The 21,500-nt window shown below is 40.6% G+C and overlaps 2 protein-coding genes across 3 annotated transcripts; one reads left to right on the top strand and one right to left on the bottom strand.

The window, feature by feature from the left end:
• Positions 1-2,744: 2,744 nt before the first annotated feature.
• Positions 2,745-7,823, top strand: LOC133005077 (intermediate filament protein ON3-like). The gene is made up of 9 exons (XM_061074663.1): positions 2,745-3,257; positions 5,142-5,350; positions 5,467-5,527; positions 5,640-5,735; positions 5,905-6,069; positions 6,182-6,307; positions 6,476-6,696; positions 6,821-6,879; positions 7,035-7,823. The coding sequence occupies exons 1-9, from the start codon at positions 2,745-2,747 to the stop codon at positions 7,253-7,255; spliced, it is 1,671 nt and encodes a 556-aa protein (XP_060930646.1). The 3' UTR covers positions 7,256-7,823.
• Positions 7,824-10,790: 2,967 nt separating this feature from the next.
• On the bottom strand, positions 10,791-21,286 carry zgc:171775 (STKc_p38 domain-containing protein). 2 transcript variants are annotated; one of them, XM_061074374.1, is made up of 12 exons: positions 21,067-21,286; positions 19,340-19,469; positions 17,052-17,110; positions 16,655-16,766; positions 15,036-15,065; positions 13,792-13,839; positions 13,575-13,689; positions 13,398-13,469; positions 12,301-12,380; positions 12,060-12,138; positions 11,233-11,406; positions 10,791-11,067 (listed from the first exon to the last, which is right to left on the bottom strand). In XM_061074374.1, exons 1-12 carry the CDS (start codon positions 21,198-21,200, stop codon positions 11,006-11,008), a joined length of 1,095 nt encoding a protein of 364 aa, XP_060930357.1. In that variant the 5' UTR covers positions 21,201-21,286; the 3' UTR covers positions 10,791-11,005. The 2 variants fall into 2 exon arrangements, with proteins under 2 accessions (XP_060930357.1, XP_060930356.1); XM_061074373.1 differs by having other exon boundaries at positions 13,398-13,689.
• Positions 21,287-21,500: the final 214 nt, after the last annotated feature.

Genomic DNA, 21,500 nt, shown 5'->3' with positions numbered 1-21,500 from the left:
TTGCACATATGACTGCGCCTGTAAAATAGGTAATAATGGTTACATTTTCTAACAAAGAAAAGAGCATGAAATATCAAAATATTGGTTTGTTATTTTCCACTCATATTTGGAAATGTGCTGCATTCATCAGTTGGCTTAAATGTTGGGATTCATGAGGCATGTGGACACAACAGAACTCACGTCTTTACTCTGCATCTTCTGAACCAGGGAGGAGTCTGGTGTTCCTGTCAGGCGGAGGATCTTTTTCAGCTGATCGATACCTGAACAGGCTGGTTAAGGAAGCCTCTGAATGCACAGCACTCACACTGTGAAGACTTCATGTCAGAGAAGTCATCAAAGCCAAAGCTTAAACGTGCGTCTAAATGTCTAAAACTCTACACATTGGATGGTTTGGTGCCGGCCCTAGCAATGTTGGAGCCCTGGGCGAGATGTCAGATCAGTGCCCCCCCCCAGATCGTCCAACATACACAAGCAAAACTGCAAGATGGTCTTCATAGGTGACTGACCTACACAAGCCTATAGACGCCAAACCCCCACAAGAGATTGTGTGCTTGGTGTGTCTGTCTGTTTAGACACAATTGAACAGGTGTGGAATAAGTCAATTCAATCTCCAGGAGAACAGCGGGGAAATGCAGTATGGGTTGTATATATAATCATTTATATCATATATCACTTACATTTTCATGGCACATCACACGATTCAGCCTCCGGTGTGTCCCCGAAGTTAGTGGATGATGGTTTGACATTACTGAATTGGTCAACATTGCATGTATCACATCTTGATAAATTAGCCTCTTGTGGCGCCCTCTCTGCATTTTGTGCGCTAGGCAACCGCCTACGTCGCTAGGAGTCGCCCCTGGTTGTTTGGAAGCTACAATAATTATTTGTGACTTAGTACGTCATTATTATAAGATACTAAGTCCTAATTATGAGATATAGGATTTGTGTGTTCTTCATCACAGTGGTGGAAATGGGCTTCCATGGTATTGCACTGGGTTCACAAGAGAAAGCTGAATAGTAAAAATAATCAATTTATATATGACTTATAGTCCTAAGAATGATCAAGCTCCAAAACCTTCCATTAAATGTTTGAGAAGTGAAGTGTTTCAGGTTTCAGTCCACAAAACACTTTTGGAGTTTCAGGGGTAAACAGTGTAGCTGATTAGTGACCTATCTTCAGATGTAATAAAACAGAAGAAAAAACAAAACCCTTCGTTTTTTTTATTGCATTGTATTGGATTCTGCTCTAACCCCCCCCAAGTGAATTTCCATTTTTGTATGAACTATCCCTTGAAGTGAGAGGTGGAGCAGCCAGGTGCAGAGCCAGGAAGTGAGGTATTGCTTTCTCACTCTGACTTTTGCTTTTACTCATGCACCTCCTCTGGTGAAAATACTGCGCTACTGCGTAGAACAGGAAATCTGCTTTAACTCCTGATGTGCACTTGACTGCAACCTGATAGTAAAGGAACAGAAATCCAAGGTTTTAAACTTTTGCTTAAAATTTACCTGAAGCCCACAAGTTGCAGGCCTGAACAAATAAACAACAGGCTGGTGGAATTATACAATTAACTCTGGAATTTAAGAATCTGAGTGTAGAACTTTATCTACTAATATTTTATTTTCCTTACCCTTTTTCCTTGTCACTTCAAACCCTCCTGCGAAACCAGTTTTCTCTTGAAAGTTATCAGCTCATCTACTACTGTAATGTTACTTCTAAATCATAAACTGCTTTTGTTGAAGGTGCAACTGTATTAGAAATTAAAAGGCAAAACCCCACCCACTAACAAAAGCAATACCACAACGAGTGACCCCCGGTGGCAAATAAAGGCCCCATTTTGTTTCTGGACAAATGGAAATATTTTACCACTTTTTATACATTGTGATTTTTGACTTTTTCACAAATTTCATTCATTCATTTATATATTTTAATGAGAATAATTCAAAGGAGTTAAAAATAATCATAAAGAATAATTGAATCTCACCTAATATAATGTCTTAGAAATGACAAGTGTCAGTGGCAAGCAAAAAAACAAATGTTTATCCAGAAGGATCCCAGAGACAGCACTTTTAAAATAAACTCAGTTGGAATTCATATGAGGCAACATTTTTCCAAATTTTATCGTGATGTAGTTATTTATTTAGAAGCATCATGCAAATCCTGTTGTCTTTTTGACATGTATCTACATTAAACATATCCAGCAGAAACTGGCCAGAATGTGTTCTGCAAATCTTGTGAAATGTTACCAATTTCAACTGTAAATGTATTTATATTGCATACATTTTGCAAAACGATAAAAGGCAATCGAAAGGTGACTATATTACCACACCCAACTCCCTAACTCCTCCAGCCACACACTGCTATCAAGAAGAGCCCCCAGATAATGAAGTAAAGAGTTATTTTTTTTAATCTCAAAATGTCTTCCCTCCCCTCTTACCCTGGGTGATGCCATTCCTCTCCTACCTTTTGGGTGTGTCGAGCCCGGCTCACTTTACAGGGGTGGAACTCTTACTTGTCCAACAGGCTCAGCTGCTCCATGCCAAATCTACGTGCAAGTGCACCTTCCAGGATGCAGTTAATTGGTGGAGGGATGAGGAGGAGGTGGAGCTTACTGGGACCTCCTCCACAGTAAGAGGCAGATAAATATCCATGGCACACTGAGAGAAGATACTTAGAGGGACTTGACTCACCTCTTAGTGCACTCCACTGCTCTGCCAAATCTCGCTCTCTTTCTGTCTGCTCAGCCATGCCGTTCACCACGAAAACCAGTAGGACCAGCTACGGTACCGTCCGTTCTAGTGGAGGAGGAGTAGGAGGAGGAGGAAGAACTTTTTCCTCACAATCTTATGGCGGGGGGTCAGGGGCCCGGAAAAGCTTTTCTTCCAGCTCAATGATGATGAAGTCAGGCATGGGAGGTGGCGGCTATGGAGGCGGTGGTGGTGGTAGTTTTGTTGGTGGTGGTAGTTTTGGTGGTGGTTATGGAGCTGGAGGTGGTGGTGGTGGATTTGGTGGTGGTGGTGGAGGTGGAGGTGGTGGTGGTGGATTTGGTGGTGGTCTTTTCTCTTCTGGAGGTGCCTATGGTGGCTTTGGCGGCGGTGGTGGTGGGTGTATAGTCCCCACGATCGCAAATGTCCAATGCAACCAGAGCCTGCTGGCTCCCCTGAACCTTGAGATTGACCCCAACATCTCGTCTGTCCGTACCGAAGAGAAAAATCAGATCAAGGGTCTAAACAACCGCTTCGCCAGCTTCATTGACAAGGTAAGTGTCCCTTTGGTCACTAAAACAGCTTATGTCTTAATGTCCCACACCATTTCAAAATCTTAAATGTTGTTTTCAGAGTGTTTTTAACTCTTGTTGAACAATAGATGTTGATATGATTGAACTGGGGGAAATGAAATATTAGTAAGCGATGGATGCACTACACACAGAGTTAATTGGTTTGTGCAAGTTTGAATAGCTGCAACATGCTGTCCCTTAACAGCCACCTGGGCTCATTAAATATTACACAGCAACTGATCCCAACGTGGATAATAGCCACACTGTGGTCCTAGTTAGAGCTAGCTCTGAAAACCAAACCTCCTAATCATAATATTATTATCTTGAATTCGATTTTGTCAGCTATACTGTGCATTGTCTCACTTATCTACTGAAATTGAAAGCAGACCACTGTTCCTTTAATTTATTTTTGACCATAATCCATCACTTGCTAGCTGCCGCTGTGTGGAGGGAGAGTCAGGACACATTAGAGTTAGAGTATCAAGTGACTGGTCCCTCTCAGTTTGAGGGGAGAAAGGGATCGGGTTCTCAACCCCATTTCCATGGCAGCAAGGCTTGACAAGCTTTCAACAGTGATGCAGGAAGTGGACTTCAAATATTTGCAATGCATCGCAAAATGCTTACAATTCAAACGATATTTTCATTGCATGCATTATTTATCATACATGAAAATAATCGTAATCTCACCCCTCTGGTAATTGAAAGTCTTGTTAATAAGATGAGGGACATTTTCTCTCTGTTACAAATGAAGAACAAGTTAACCACACCCTACACAAGAAAATGCGTGTTGTGTGTGTGTATCTACCACACCTCATCTGTCCTCACACAAGGGATCTGGTCTTCCATCTGTATGAAATGATTCACAACTAAATATTAAGATCATTACAGGTCGTAGTAGTGGTCACAATGGGGGAGAAAATATCAAAGTTTGTATTAACATTTCAATTAAATATTTTTAGGAAATGCGATTACATGATTGTGAGTTCAGGCGAGAATAATTAGTTTGCTGAGGGATGAGGCAGGCGAGTTCACTCAGAGAAAGTATTCTTCCCGGAGGCGAGGGTGTGGTAATGCCAGAGCTTTAAGGGTTGGGGCAAGGCTGAGGTGTGGCAAGGCGCACCTCATCTGGCCATTTACATGCACACACGATCACACACACACACACACACACACACACACACACACACACACACACACACACACACACACACACACACACACACACACACACACAACTGTAACTCTGATGACAGAGCAATGCAGCCTGCATACATCTTCTCTATGTTAATGCAAGGAAGACATAAGAAGCAGATTCTTTCAGTTCTCCAGTGACGACAGAACCAAAAGTCTCTGGCCTGAAAGACATTGGTTATTACAAGAGCCTTTAGAGTGGTAAAGTCACACATAGGTGTTGCTCGATGGATCATGTGAGTAAAGTTAAAGAAGGATGACAAACGTCTCTGTTCTCCTGGAGAGAAGTAAGCCAAATCATGAATAAAAGGGAAAGCTAATATAATCCATCCTGCGGCCGTCTGCATCTGCACGAAGAGGGGGTTGGGATTTACAGAAACTTTTATGAGTGGAACACGGACAAGAGAGGGAAATGAGAGAAGAAGAATGGAAGTAGAGACAACAGCTGTGTCTAAAAACAGTGGTTAGCTAAAAGGAGGATGCTACGGTTTCATGCACTGATGCTGCCTCCTCCTGTCCCCCTGCACTCATGCTACATAGCAGGTGCCCATGGCTATTTGCCTTTCCTATTCGATTTTTTGGTATTTGCAGTTATGATAAAATTGTCATATTCAAAGCCATTTCTTTATCAAGCTGTTGGTGGATCTTAACTTCTGAAATTTTTTTACTTTTCAGGTGCGATTCCTGGAGCAGCAGAACAAAATGCTGGAGACCAAGTGGAGCCTGCTGCAGGAGCAGACCACCTCCCGCTCCAACATCGACGCCATGTTCGAGGCCTACATCGCCAACCTGCGCAGACAGCTGGATGGACTCGGTAACGAGAAGGTCAAGCTGGACGGAGAGCTGAGAAACATGCAGGGATTGGTAGAGGACTTCAAGAACAAGTGAGTTTACACCAGGGAAGGAATCCAAGTGTGTGTTGTCTTTGAACAGACCTGCAAGACTTGATGTCTACATACATTTTCCGTTAGCTCATTCTTCCTCCATTTGTTTGCATCAGATATGAAGATGAAATCAACAAGCGTGCTGGTGTGGAAAATGAGTTTGTGCTCCTCAAGAAGGTGAGAGAAATCCTGCAATCATTAAGCCAGACATTCCAGATTCAAGAGTGGATCATTGCTTTTCCTCCAAGCCATCACCAATGCAGAACACTTCCTTCTTCTCCACTTACAGGATGTAGATGGTGCCTACATGAACAAAGTTGAGCTCGAGGCCAAGGTTGATGCCCTTCAGGATGAGATCAACTTCCTCAGAAGTGTCTACGAGGCGGTAAGCTAAATAAACCACACCTCAGTCCTGTTAGGTCTGTTGTTTCATGAATGCAACCAGTGGAGACAGATAAATAATAAAAACACAAACAAGAGTAACAGATTTCGGTCGTCCCCTCTACTCATTGTTTCAATATAATTTGAATAAATTACTGTTTTCTCTTCTTCAGGAACTAAATGAACTCCAGGGACAGATCAAGGACACTTCAGTCATTGTGGAGATGGACAACAGCCGAAGCCTTGACATGGATGCTATTGTGGCTGAAGTCAGGGCACAGTATGAGGACATCGCTGCCCGCAACCGTGCTGATGCAGAAAGCTGGTATCAGCAGAAGGTAGGAAGATAGAGACAGCAATCATACCAACAACTCCAATATGAAACACACTTACCTGCAAAAATGTCTGTGGAGCCTGTAATAATAGCTATTTTTCATCGTGTTCCTTCAGTTCCAGGAGATGCAGACCAATGCCGGCTCGGCCGGAGAAGACCTCCGCAACACGAAGAGTGAGATTGCTGAGCTCAACCGTATGATTTCACGCCTCCAGAATGAGATTGAGTCAGTCAAGGGACAGGTAAGCTCACAGTTACACATGGTCTAGCTTGAGCTCAGTTGACTTATAGACTTATCATCTATGCACAAAATATTCAAAATGATGCAGGCGTCCAGAACTTTGTTAAAAACCAGATGAACATTTAGAAATATCAAACCTGAAGCGTCTGCCAACTTTCCAACTTCTCAGCGTGCCAACCTGGAGGCCCAGATCGCTGAGGCTGAGGAGCGAGGTGAGCTTGCTGTCAAGGACGCCAAGCTCCGTATCAAGGACCTAGAAGAAGCCCTGCAGAGAGCCAAACAGGACATGGCCCGCCAGGTCCGTGAATACCAGGAGCTCATGAATGTCAAGCTGGCTCTAGATATTGAGATTGCGACCTACAGGAAGCTACTGGAAGGAGAGGAGATCAGGTAAATGCCACTTTGAGCTCACAAAACATTTCATCTTCGAAATTAGCTGTGAGAGTGCATGGAATCTCATTGTGAGAGCAGCAACGGCAACAGCTCAGATTGCTCATTGATGTTCTCTCTGCAGAATTGCCGCCGGTCCTGCAGTTGCAACCATCCATATGCAGACCTCATCAAGCAGCTATGGTTAGTATTGACCTAAGTCTTTACAACTCAGATCATTTCTACACAAGTTCTATGGTAGGCCTATTCATGGTAAATCTAACAACTGGGGATGGGTAGGCGATTAGTTATCAATTGACTTGATATGTGTACTTAAGTAATCTCATTCTCATCACCAGGTGGCGGCGGCGGTGGTGGCGGTGGCTTTGGAGGTGGCAGCGGCGGCGGCAGCGGCTATGGAATGAGCGGCGGCGGTGGCTATGGAATAAGCGGCGGCGGCGGCAGCAGCTTTGGAATGAGCGGCGGCGGTGGCTATGGAGGCGGCAGCAGCATGAGCATGGGAGGGGGAGGCACAATGACATCAAAATCCTCCTCCACCTCATACAGCCGCCGTCAATGAAAACGGCAGTTGTCTTCCTCTCCTATCTTCGTCTTCCCTCATTTTGTTTTCTTCCCCATGCCCCAATCATAAAATCTTTCTATAAATCTCACCACCACTCTCCCTGCACACACAGACAAGTCTCAGAAAAATTACATTCAAGTACAGAGATTGTTTGTAAAGGCAGCAGATATGTGAGTCAGTCTTCTTCTTTGATCAGTCAGCCACGCTGTCTTTTGGTTGCTGGATATGCTGTTATGTAGACAGGAGGATACTTGTAGTATCATGGCAGAGAATCCTTACAAGGCAACAATCATTGCACATGAAAAGAAAACAGCAGTTCTAAGATTTGCACAGAAGGAGAAGTGGGTCCTGTAACTTTCCTTCTTCTAATGTCTCATCTGCTGTCACACATACGTCATCTTGTGCATTTTGACATCATCAAAAGCAGCCACATATAACACTTTTTCGGGATCCTCTTTTTCATCTCCTGTCAGAGAGAAAATGAGCTCTCTGCTTCAGCATCTTAACGGTGTTTATGACTTAACTTCTGTTTTTCACCCTGAATAAAAAAATGGCTAAGGCTGACTGGAACAACCAGGTTTATTGTGAATTTGTACCACCAAAACATCTAGAATAAATCTGTAATGATATTTGGCAGATTATTTTTGTTCTTATTGAATACTGTTAGTTCTTTCTAACTAGAATTCTGTATTTGCACCAACATGGTTAAATTATCCTTACCAGCTTGATGATCCATGTGAAATATTACTCTTGAGTAGCATTGGTAAGAGTACAGTTATAGTCTTCTGTTATAAATTAGAATTTACTAAAGAAATTCACAATATTCTAATTTAGCTATATGGAATGTCTACTTGAACAGCACATTATGCTTTAATCAGAATCAGGTTTTATTGCCAAGCAGGTTCATACATATAAGAAATTTGCTGTGGTGTATTTGTATAAAGTATAAATATTGAAAATAGTATAATGATTTTTAAATAGCATTAAGTGTGTAGAAGAAGAGTGTAGATGGAATCAAGACAGAGTTGCTAACGCTGGGGTCAGATTACATGATGTCAGCCCGAGTGTAGCCCCAATGCCTCACAAAATACTATACAAAAGAGAGTACAATTTTTCTTTAATCTTCAATTGCGGGTCTGTCTCCTCTTTGGTTTTGACCAGAAGAGAGGAAGCCATGTTCAAAAAATTGTCAGAAAGTCAGAAAATAACATGCATCATTAAAAATGCATTTTCCGAGATATCACTGCGTCCTATAGGTCTATAGACTCAAACAAAAGCGCTCTTCCCCATCTGCATGCCGAAGAGTCCTTGGCAAGATACTGATCCCCTAAATGGCCCGTCATAAATGATGAGTGTACTAATTGTAAGTTGCTTTGGACAAAAGCGTCAGCCAAATGACATGTATGTATGTATGTATGTTCAAATTAAGACATGGCAATGCGAAAGAGGAATTAAGTTGTCGTTGTTTCAAGGTGAAACGGAGAAATTAGGTCTTCTTAGCTTTCCCAAACACGAGAAAGCCTGCATCATACTCACAGATTTCAGATAAAGTGTTAGTTGACATTATTGTACCTGGAAGTCTTTTGTGAGTGCTTCCTTGTGACGTCACGCAGACGACAGCAAAGGGGGCAAACGGCGATTGGTCAAAAAATAACATACGGTTCTTCTTGCTGTCGTGTGTCGTGCCATGACGGCAAGAATTTATGACTCTATAGTCACATAAACTGACACAATAGACAAAGAGAATGTGGTCTGACCCCAGCATTACAGATAGCTCTCATCTAGTTCTCATCTAGCTCTCATGATATTTCACGTATATCATCACAACAAGCCTTGGAAAACACGATCAATAATTACAACTCCCAATATTATTACTGATCCTACATTATACACAGATGGTAATAATATTACATCTGGCAACATTACCCCTGTGTGTGTGTGTGTTTGTGTGTGTGTGTGTGTGTGTGTGTGTCACAGTGAAGTCAGAAAATAAAATGCATCATTAAAAATGCATTTTCCGAGATATCACTGCGTCCTGTAGGTCTATAGACTCGAACAAAAGCTGTTATAGATTATTTTTTTTAATATAATTATAATTAAGTATTATGACAATATGCTAAGAATAACATTAATTACAAAATTAAATACAGCTTATTAAGACTAACCAGTCATTTGTCATAGTGATATCGTGAGGAATCACGATACATTTAATTCAATATCAAAATTATATTCTTGCCTGTTTGGGCAAATATACCCTCCACACATGGTACATGTCCCCCGTCTATTCTTTTCATTGTTTTATTGTATTTCGTACCCTCTATAAATACACATTTGTAAGATTTTTTAGCATCTCAGACACCACACAAACATAAAACACTCACGGTGGATCAAATATATACAATAAGGTGGGCACATTTAGCAAAGAGGAATCATTCATGTTCTCATTAAGATGTTACAACCGTCAAAGGAAGATATGTTTTTCAGCTTTAAAGATATAATACTTGCATTTCAATAGTCATCAGTCTGAACATTTGAAGAGGGATGACTTGACACGCCTTAGGTAAAACTAGATCGGCTCCTGGCGGCTGCCATTGGTACCGGTCATTGTAAATGGATCCTATCACATTGATGTAGAAGCTTAAATTTTAACTAAGGGTTCAATCATGAATCATAGAGAGACACACACCTATTTCTATACTATGAGCACAATAATAATAATAATCGCAGATTTGAGAGAGAGAGGAGAGAAAAGGAGGCGGGTTTTCATCTTTTCATTCATACCTTATATTCTACCACCTTGTATTTTACAACTTTTGTTTATGTGTTTATTACCTCACACATCCCCTGTGTTTCAGGAGTCTGATTTCCACCTGTAGCCCGCAGTCCTCCACTCAGAGGAGAAATTCAGTCTGTTTAATGTTGAAAACATGTTTGCAAAATGCACCTTTCTCATCTCTAAGACTCCACAGTGAAATCTTTACAAAAATCTGGATAAAATATCATATCCAATTTGAACTAGTGGGATTTGAAGAAAGCGACTCTTACTGAGAAGTAAAAGCTTTTTCTTTCATTCAGGGACTCGGACAGTAAATCCACACAGGAGGCATCTGCCTTTTTACTGGACCATCTCACACAAGTGTGATTGAATAAACTCAGTACAGGTGTCTGCTGCACAAAAAGTCTATATAATTTTCTTTCAAAATTAGTTGAAAAAAAACTCGAATTGGAAAAGAACGCTTATAGATTTTTTTTTATGAGAACTTTAAGTTTTTTCATTTTACAACAGGGGGTTTAAAGAGTTGAGACTTATCTCCTTTTAAATGTATATTATGAATCTATGTATTTTACTTTATTTGACCATTAATATTTCATGTACAGTATCATGTAAATCCTTTCTGCTGTACATTCAACAACAATGCCCTGACACATACAGCACTTACAAACATGTGAGCTGGACGACTGACAATACAGACATCAAAATGAACATGATGAGGGTGAAGTGAAATTAATGCAAAACACCTCATGAAAATAATTTTATGTCAAAGTTTACATGCTTTTGGTCAAACAGATCCATTAATTCATCAAGCTAGTATTGCTACCATCAACTTTATCAACTGCACATACATGTCAGATGCACAAAACAGGACAGGATATATTTAATATTCTTTTTTTTGTTTTTGTTTCACTGAATCGTTGACCTTTACCTCACGTGTGGATATTAAACCAAACACTACTCATCACAGCATCCTACATAGCTGTTTTACTGGGGTTGTCAGGGTCGAAGGTCATGATCTCCATGTGGATAAGACCTGATTGGATGAAAAATGAAAGCATAGACTTATTTTCACCCCTAGTATTAGTATAGCATTATTTTTTTAATATCCAAACTCTTCAGATAAGAATAAGATTTCAGGCAAAACTCAGGGGGCCACAGCGCCTGTCAACTCCAGCGTCTTGTGCACAGCCGTACTCACTCTTCCATTCGCCAACAGCCAGCTCCAGGCTCTCGAAGGAGTCGTCATAAGGCTCAGAGTCCGTCTCACTCTCTGGGTCATGGTATTCAGCCAGGAAGGGGTGGGGGAGACCCTGCTTCGCTGTCAGCCTCGTCTCTGGATCCAGCAGCAGCATCCCCTCCAGCAGGTCGACAGCTAGAAGCAGCAGGACCCAAAACAGAACATTTCAATCATCACACAACTGATCAACCACTATTTGGTCACAAAGGAGGAAGTTTCTGTTGATTTGTCACAGAACCTATTTTGAATTAAAATTTCTCCCCTCCCAGATTCACTGCATCTCCTCATCTCTTATTTGTTATTAATACACAGCAGTGAGAGATGAACTGATCCTTACAAGCTCGTCAACTCGAGCTGCGCAGCTCTTATTATGTGACATACCTCACTTTATACATTCCTCTATTAAATTCCTCTAAAGATTTCCCATCTCTCCCTTTGCTTGTCAGTGCTATTGCTGCCCTGTGTCAGTATTACTTCCTGTTAAATTCAGTCCCTTCACCAACCCGTAGGCTCCAACAGACTGGTTAAAGAGATCTGCTGATCATTCCCCGTTATATTAATGTGATTGCTTCTGGGGGAGTGATGAAGTCGGAACCTGGGACATTAAACTCAATGATCAGCTGTTGCAATGAACATGTCACACGTGAGTTGTCTGACTGAATTGATATAGGTGACGAAGCTACAGCAAAGTCGTGATGAAGAAGTTTGGGTTTAAAATAAGCTTTTCTTTCCAATTTAAGTACAATGTATTTCATTTCACGTCAATAAGAAGAAGTGGTTCAGTGCACCATTTTCTTCCATGGACAGAAACACATCCTTGAAGTTTTTCTTCTTTTGTGGAGGGAGACCTTGCACATATGACTGCGCCTGTAAAATAGGTAATAATGGTTACATTTTCTAACAAAGAAAAGAGCATGAAATATCAAAATATTGGTTTGTTATTTTCCACTCATATTTGGAAATGTGCTGCATTCATCAGTTGGCTTAAATATTGGGATTCATGAGGCATGTGGACACAACAAAACTCACGTCTTTACTCTGCATCTTCTGAACCAGGGAGGAGTCTGGTGTTCCTGTCAGGCGAAGGATCTTTTTCAGCTGATCGATACCTGAACAGGCTGGTTAAGGAAGCCTCTGAATGCACAGCACTCACAATGTGAAGACTTCATGTCAGAGAAGTCATCAAAGCCAAAGCTTAAACGTGCATCCAAATGTCTAAAACTGGATGGTTTGGTGCAGGGCCGGCCCTGGCAATATTGGAGCCCTGGGCTAGGAGCCCATCTCATTATTATAAGATACTAAGTAATAATTATGAGATATAGGATTTGTGTGTTCTTCATCACAGTGGCGGAAATAGTATTGTAGCTTCCATAGTATTGCACTGGGTTCACAAGAGAAAGCTGAATAGTAAGAATAATGTTCAATTTATATATGATTTATAGTCCTAAGAATGATCAAGCTCCATCACCCTCTGTCTTCAGAGTCCATTCCAAAGCTGTTTTGAGCATTGAGCTCTGGAGAATGTCCACACAATTGGATTGTCCTTTCACTCATGATCAACGCATCAGTAGATGTTTGAGAAGTGAAGTGTTTGAGTCCACAAAACACTTTTGGAGTTTCAGGGGTAAACAGTGTAGCTGATCAGTGACCTATTTTCAGATGTAATAAAACAGCAGAAAAAACAAAACCCTTTGTTTTTTTATTGCATTGTATTGGATTCTGCTGTAACAAAGTTTACCTAAGACTCAAGGAGTGTTTTGTGGACTCATACCCCCCCCACTGCCTTCGGCATAGTGGTAAGTAAATAATGAGTGAATTTCCATTTTTTTATGAACTATCCCTTGAAGTGAGAGGTGGAGCAGCCAGGTGCAGAGCCAGATCCAGGAAGTGAGGTATTAATTTCTAACTCTGACTTTTGCATTTACTCATGCACCTCCCCTGGTGAAAATACTTCGGTACTGCGTAGTTCAGTGCATGTCTGAAAGAAGCTATGGATTCATTCAGACATTCAGGTAAAAACTATCTTTTAAGTCACATGATGCTTTTCTTACATTACATTTGAAACATTAAGGGAGGAACAGTGTGAATTTCCCATTGCTTTAGTTGAGCTGAATGTGTGAGGATACTGTCGTGTCCTGGGAAAAGTACCTGGCCAGTAATCATCTCTGCCAGGATACAGGCGGCTGACCAGACATCGACTGAGAGCGAGAGCAATAGAGAGACAGTTACATTTAATATTTTGTCACAACTTACAGCTGCAATACTGGACACAATGACAAGATAAAGTAAGATGATTTCATCACCTGTCTGACTGTAGTGCATCCAGTTGAATATGATCTCTGGTGCTCTGTACCATCGTGTTACCACATAACCAGTCATCTCACTCTCTGTCTGTCTCGCCAAGCCAAAATCCAGGATCTGAGAATAGTTACAGTTTAATTCACCAAAGAGAAGCATAAGTGATTGTCAAGTTTAAGTTAAAGAATTGGTTGTTTTTTAGATCACGACTTTTCAACTTACCTTTAATTCACAGTTCTCATTCACAGCGAGGTTACCAGGCTTCAGATCCTAAAATCAAACCACATCAGCTTTCTTACTCGCATAATGTCTGGTGAGACCCTAATTTAGGTAGCAGCCATTTAGCTTAGCATAGCTTCGCCTGGCTCTGTCATCGGGCCTCATGTTTCTTTGTTTACTCAGCCTGAGTTAATAAGGACTATGAGTGTCACCAAAATAATAATCCAGCCTTTAATTAATGAATAAAAAATTAAAAAATATGCATCAGTAAAAATAATCTGTGATAAAAGCATATTCAGAAATAAATAAGAAAATGTAATAACCTATTAGAAAATACAGAGAAATAAATAACTAAATCAAAAGCTGATTTAATAAAGAATACAGATGTAAATCAAGTATTGTAAAGTGCAGATTCTATTTTCCAGCTGCATATTTTTATTAGTAGCTTTTAAATATGTTTAGTCTTCTAGCTTCTACATTTGGCCTTTTGACTCTACCGAATTGTTACTGCTAAAACCAAGTAAACTATGCAAATTTGGCCAAAACGTGTCACCTTAATGTATTATTGTTTCTTCCATGATTCAAGATTCAAGATTCAAGATTCAAGATTCAAGATTCAAGATTCTTTGACTCAGAGAAGTGTAGAGCTGCAAGGGCAAAACTCTAAAGTTATTAAACCATGTGAAACCAGGAGGTTGTTGTACTGTTCAGAGGGCACCCTCTACTGGTTAGGGTTTATACCTGCAAGACAAAAAGTTAACTAGACAAACCCCTTTTAAAAATTATCTTTCTCTAGGTTATGTTTTCCCGTCTGACCTGAATGCATAAAATGCAGCTGCTGTAAAATGTTATTGGGCATTAACACAAATGTAATGCTTCTGCTATGCATTAAATATGAGGTCATATTTAATCTTTCTTTCAACACCCCAAACTCAAACTTTTCTCATGTAAAATTTAATTTAAATTTAGCTTAAACTATGTATTACTGGAGACCGAATCACATTCATGCTACATACTACTAATTAATGTGCAGTATTGGTCATTTGATTGATCTAAAAAGTTGTAATTTTACACTGGGCATGGTTTGGGGCGCAGGAAGTCATTAGACGTATCCAGATTTTGCCATCCTTATTTTACAAAATCATGAGCTATTCCTTTAAGTATACAACTCATGTAAACACACATTGATTACCTGACATGCTAAGACTACAGTTAATTGTGTTTTTTAAAAAGGTCCATATACCAACCCGATGAATGATCCCTGCAGAGTGAATGTACTGTAAAGAAGGAGAAGACAGATTATAGAACATAGATATATATATAAACACAGTAAAGTTTGTTCACAGAGCAGACACACCCACTTGACGGAGGCTTCCTCTAAATGGCATGTTGTGGAATTGTAGATTTTTTTTTTAAAAAGAGAAAAAGCATCACACACCACTATCTCTGCCTGCAGCTCATTGCCAGGACTCAGTTTGAATGCATTAATGCAGACGCAGACACCTCACTCAGCACAGAAGAGTGGTTAAAGCACATATACAGATAAGAAGGGGAAAATATCTCAAGATGAAAGATGCTAAACTCAAAGACAAATGACCACATTTCAGACATTAGTATTGTTTTCCAGCTCAAAATATTCTTTATCTTTATTTCCACTGAACACTCTTGGTTATACATTGACTGAGGGCGTTGTCCCAAAACTGAAAGCACTATACTCACCATGCTGTTAAAACATCAGTGTATACTGAGAGGTCAACACATGGCTCTGCCAAGCTGCTTCCTTGTATTTTCTTTTATATATTTTTTCATATAAAATATGTGATGCCTTCTGCAGTTTATGACCAGAAGGCGTTTAGAGTAATTCTGTAGATACATTGTAATTTTAATTACTTTATACAGAGTTGAAGATTCAGTCCATATTTAAATGATATAATTTTAAACTGCAAACAGCAGATGGTTGGAAATAGTTTACAATACATTTTGTATTTTATATGAAGACAGTTTGAAGCTGCTTATGTTCATATAGTCGTGCAGGTGGGAAGGAGATTCTCAAGATCTCCGCTCTGCTCTCTGGAGTTGAGAGACTGTGACCTCCAGCACTCACTGTGTTGGTTTGCAGTAACGTGTTAGTCGTGTCTGAGACCAAGGCCCTTCTCAAACTGGAGTGATTTGCTGCATTAACTAAAGGCTTCTAAGTATTTTACTTTTTGTTCTTTGTGTGGCATTAATAATGCGGATGTTGTACTGGGCTGCCATGGAAACTCACACAGGGAGCTGATATCGAAGGCCTGACGAGAGACCATATGTATATACCTCTCAACATAATCTCCTGTCTGACTTGAGAATGTCTGTGGATTCGTCAGGACGTGCTGGAGAATGTAGACGGAGGAAAAATCTGTGCGCACTGCTCTGCTTGGTCTAGAGCATACTGTAATGGTACGAGCTCAGTAAAGACAAAAAACGGATGGGTGAACGAATGAATAGATTGATTTAAAACAATATTTGCTTTTTTAATTATTTTGCCGATCCATTTGAACATTTAATAAGGACTTATAATGAAATGGGACTGTGACACTTTTAATGCAACTGTATTTTGTAAACTGCTATCACTGTTTAAATTTACCATCTGGCATTATTTACAGTATACACACACTACATCTATACCTAGCACTTTGACTTCAACTGAAATTTCAACATCTTAAGATTTTGTTTTTTGAGAATAGTAATGCCCTTTTAGCAACTCCTTTTCTAGTTTTATTGCAAACCTTAGACATCTTAAATGTAATAACAGCAAGTGTAGACATGTGTGTATGTAGATTACATCAAGTAATATAATTTTCAAGAGAATAAAAACATCAACACATACCTTGAGTCCTCTTAGAAGCTGGTAGAACAGGTATGTGATAATGCGAACAGTCAATCTTCTCCTCTTCATAATGTGGCTCAGGTCTTGGGCTACTAATGGCATTACTAGGTAACTAGAGAGAAGAAGAGGGAGAGACAAATAACAAGTGAGAAGGAAAGTATGAATAAGCAAAAATAAAAAACAAAGAGCCAAAGTTGGGGACATGAAGTGGCCATACACAGTGTAGATAACAAGAGCCCATTTCTATGATGAGGAAATACCAAAACAAACATGAATAATCTTGCCCGCACGTATCCTTGCTTGAACGCTCCGTACATGCAAACACACGCACACAGGGAGTCAACAGGCCCTCGACAACTTCGACAAAAAATAACATGGTTTGTGACCGTCAACTCACAAGGTTGTGAATCTTTCCAGTGTGGAATCCGGTGTGAAGACGTCCAGGAGACAGATCACCTTTCAGGAAAAAAACAAATATACAGACCTGTTAGAAAACACATGTCTAGGGCTCTATAGGGGATCACATATATGGTAGAAATAGTTACAGTGCACATCTCCATGGTAACATCTGGTGTGAATGTCATATTTACATCTCTGACACTGCATCTCCAGCCTCTATATTTAAAGCAAACAGCCCTTGCAACTGTAGCACTGTTGCCTCACAGTGAGATGGTTCTCGGTTCGAATCCCAGTTCCGTCTGGGTCTTAAGGCTCTTATATACTACTACGTGTCAGTTTCTCGGAGAGGTCTCAGCGGGGGGCAAAGAGTCTTTTTGATATTTACCTCTCCGACACTCTACGTCGGAAAAAATTCATCGCCAAACCCATAGGTGGCGCAACGGAAGACGAGCTCAGAGAAGCCTACCCCATTTGGGAAGAAGAAGTCCACGTGTGTCTGTTTACATGTTAGCCTGCGTCCCACACACTGAACCATGGCAACTAACAGAACTAAATAAAGTGACACCCAGCGGGTCAAGATGCTGATGTTATCGTTTCTTAGCGCAGCGGTTCCCCGGTCTTGTTTCCGAACTGTGTTGCTGATTCCACAGCTTGAATCTGCTTGAGGCTACATGTAGCTAGAAGCTACACGGACCTAGCTCCCCCCCAGCTTCCACACACAGTCAGCAAGACTCCCGGCACTAACTACTATCCCGTGTTTGCTTCTAACCTGACGGTATTATAGAAACAGTGTCATGATAGAAGTGGAATTAAAGTCGTGACGGCGGGTTCTTGCACTGTTACCACCGCAGTTAGCATGGTGGCTAGCCTAGCCTGCTAGCGCTGTTTTGAAAGCTCGTTCTAACCGTATGTGACTGTACACACATGCCCTCAGTGCTCTAACGAGCCACCGTCAGCCGGACAACTCCGCTGGCTTAACACACACGTCACATTAATCGTAGAATCATAGTTGTGTTCGTGTTTGTGGCTACAAGTAAACAGGAAGTTTGAGGTCCGGAAATACGGAAATGACGTCATACGGAAATGATGTCGTTCGCGGACCAATCACAGCCAAGAGATGTTCGCAGGCTCTCCGACACAACACGGAGAAGTTAGAAAAATCAGACCTGTACGAAAAGCTGTCCGAAGCACTCGGAGAGGGCGTTTCACAACAGATAGGGCGGTCTTATCTATCCGTTTTTGCAAAATACGCTCAAGCATAAATTGGCCTTTACTGTGTGGAGTTTGAGTGTTTTCATATTTGTGTGGGTTCTGGGTAACTTAGCTTCCTTCCACTGTACAAAGACATGCAGATTAGGTTGAGCTTGGAAGGAGACTCTAAATTGACTGTAGGTGTGAACGTGAGAGTGAATATTTGTTTGTTTCTGTATGTTGACCTGTGATACGCTGTCGACCTTTCCAGGGTGTACCCCACTTCTCACTTAGCAGCTGGGATTGACTCCATATCACTCCCATTATATCATCAGGATCCACGCATTGTTTTATGAGAAATTTGAGAATTTTTTTTTTTTAAAAAGCCTTATCCTGCAATGTTAAGGAGAGTGACATTTTTTTTTTTTTTTTTAACTGAATCATTTAATGGGTTCTTTCTTGGGCCCACTCCCATCCTTCCACCAAGTTTCATAGATATCCACTCAGTTTGTTTTCTGTAATCCTGCTGATAAACCAACAAACAAACTCGGAAAAACCATAATGTCCTGGGCGGAAGTACTGAAGTTAAATCGCATTGAATCAGATGCCCTTCCGAGAGGAACCCAGTAAAATGCCTCAAAGGCTTTCAGCCAAAGAACTGAACCATGAGGGTTGCAACAATACACAACACTGCTCACTTGTCAGGCAGCGTTAGAGAGTTTGTGGCTCAACAAAGATAGTTTTCACCTCAAAATGGAACTTTGGGAAAAGAAAAAATGGCAGAAGTCTTTGATTACTGAGAAAGATTTGAACCATTCAGTAGCTGCTCTGTATCTGCTTTGAAATGTCTTAGCAAAATGTGGTGCCTTTTTGCAATAGAGTTCGACTATAATATGACTTAAAACAATAATATATTACATCTTAGCACTGACTAGTTGTAAAAGAAGATTCCTCTCATGCTTGAGCATCACCTCACTTCTTCCTAACCTAACTTCCACCTTAAGCAGGCTTTAGAATTCTATTTTAGCATGTTAATAACGTATTTCCATTCACTCCATATTAAATCAGGGCCAGCTTCTTGTTACATTCACGTACATTGTCATGCTGGATGTGGCGGAGCAGCCTGAGTTCCCTATAAGCCCGTTTAGCATGGATGAGGGACTGGAAAGGCCGATGCAGCTTCTTGATGGCCACCTTCTCCTTGGTCTTCTGGTCGGTGGCAGAGCTGAGGGAGATGAAAACGCAGCATTGAGGAGAGGACACACAGCGGGCTGATGATGTTGCTCATATAATCTCTCACTCTGGGCTGCAAACACAGATTAGACTGTTATCTATCAGTTTATATATATTTTTTAAATACATTGTTCAATCAATCCGTTAGTTAATCTGAATTTATTTTGTATAACACCTTTCATACAGAGTCACAAACATACACACACACACACACACACACACACACACACACACACACACACACACACACACACACACTGATCAAATCATGAGAAAAAACGCAATTTTAATAAATTAATTTATTCATCAGAAAATCATAAAACATTTTAGGGTCCAAGTGACCTTTTAAAAGTGCTTGTTTTGTCCAAACAACAGACCAAATAACAAAGTCTTATTCAGTTTAAAATCATATAAAACAAACAAATGTTTTCTTGATAAATATAAACAATAAGTATTAGCTATCCAAATTGGGGAGATAATTCCTATGGATATTGACCAATCGATGGATCAATTCATTATTTCACTCTGTAGTTAGTTTCCTTTCTCCTTGTTTGCATCAAGACTTTACAGCACGTTCAGAACAGTGTGCTCTAGGATTTCTAGATCTTCTGTGGGAGTTGATATGGTGAAAAAAAAACACAGGCAATACCCCGGTGGACCTCTGGTATGTGGAACTAGTCCTGTTAAATATAAACCTTGTTAAAAAAAGCATCAGGCATGAGTGAAACGTGTACGGTATGATCGTATATAAAACATTCAGATTAGTCTTGATTCAGTCCTGAAGTCTTTTCTGACCAAACAACATCATATCTCTAACAAGATCTCGTTCCTCAGTGATCTGTCATTACATTGAGCTGTGTCAGAGATATCTTGGATTCCTGGGGGAGTTGCTCTGTGTCGGTGGAGGAGATTCTTGTCGTATCCCAGGACCTGCATTGACTTGCCAGCTTGCCTCAGGCGGACAAAGGTGCTTCTGTTAGCAGATGTCAGTGTAATGTTGGCCACTCTGGGACAACAAACCCAAGGAATGGAATGCTGACCTAAAGTCAAGGCAGCCTATAGAAAATCATTTGTGATTCAAAACATTTGAATATTGACGGCAAAGGAAACCAGAATGAAAAATCAATAAACAGTCACATGTTTGTGCATTTGATCATGTTTATCACTGTTCCCACTGTTCCACTGTTGGAGATGGGTAGACGTCATTTTAAATGCCTCATGTGTCTCAACAAGCTATAAGTCTGTAAGCATATGCAAAGTGTCTTTAACTAAACTATTAGATGCGATCATACCATCATTATATTTTATTATATTGTTATGTTGTTATCTTAGAAATCTCTATTATTGTCTTATTGTCTTTACCTCTTGTATTGTCTTTAACTATGATTTACATTTTAAATTGTTGTTTTTAGTGTCCCCGTACCGCACACTGCTTATGAAATGTGGTTCATACATTAAAATGATTTGCCTTCTGGATCATTTAAAAGATATGTATCAGATGCCTTTGAGGCCCTGGATTGTGTGCACTGCACTTTCAGGTATTAAAGAGTGTATCTGAAGTCCTGCTTCCCTTCCCCGGGGGAACTCACCAGACTGTCCCGTACGCTCCGGAGCCCACAGAGCGCAGCGTCTCGTACCTCTCCGGGACATCCCACGTCGTTTTCTGGATCTCCAGTCTGTGATAACCTGCTCTGACCGGAGAATCCTTCACCGGAGACTCCATCACACTGTTTTCCGTTTCGTTTCACAGTCGAGATTGTAGTAATGAAGCAGTTTTGTTTTTACAGCCTGTGGAGTTTGCCCCTGACAGATGAGACCAGGCAGAGAAAGGTAACAGCAGCGTGAGGACACGCCCCCGTGTGTCCACAGCCTTCCCCCCGTCACACTGAGGGCTGTCAATCACATGAGTGATCAAAATCCAATTTTTTTATAAATAAATATATGAATAATAAGTAAAATCGCTTAATCAAAACACTTCATAAAACCAAATATCTCCATATTCATCCATGTACTTCTATATATA

Source organism: Limanda limanda, chromosome 7, assembly GCF_963576545.1.
Source record: "Limanda limanda chromosome 7, fLimLim1.1, whole genome shotgun sequence".
In the NCBI taxonomy this organism is placed as follows: domain Eukaryota; kingdom Metazoa; phylum Chordata; class Actinopteri; order Pleuronectiformes; family Pleuronectidae; genus Limanda; species Limanda limanda.
This window is presented reverse-complemented; position numbering and strand designations above follow the sequence as displayed.

Bases quoted from the DNA above. Each gene is read 5' to 3' on its own strand.
- LOC133005077 (XM_061074663.1), top strand. From the start codon at position 2,745: ATGCCGTTCACCACGAAAACCAGTAGGACCAGCTACGGTACCGTCCGT. The intron at 3,258-5,141 runs GTAAGTGTCCCT...TTTACTTTTCAG, and splicing joins TCGCCAGCTTCATTGACAAG to GTGCGATTCCTGGAGCAGCA. The intron at 5,736-5,904 runs GTAAGCTAAATA...TCTCTTCTTCAG, and splicing joins TCAGAAGTGTCTACGAGGCG to GAACTAAATGAACTCCAGGG.
- zgc:171775 (XM_061074373.1), bottom strand. From the start codon at position 21,200: ATGGAGTCTCCGGTGAAGGATTCTCCGGTCAGAGCAGGTTATCACAGA. The intron at 13,690-13,791 runs GTAAGTTGAAAA...AACTATTCTCAG, and splicing joins ATGAGAACTGTGAATTAAAG to ATCCTGGATTTTGGCTTGGC. The intron at 11,407-12,059 runs GTGCACTGAACC...TGCTGCTTCTAG, and splicing joins TCTGTCCATGGAAGAAAATG to CTGTCGACCTGCTGGAGGGG.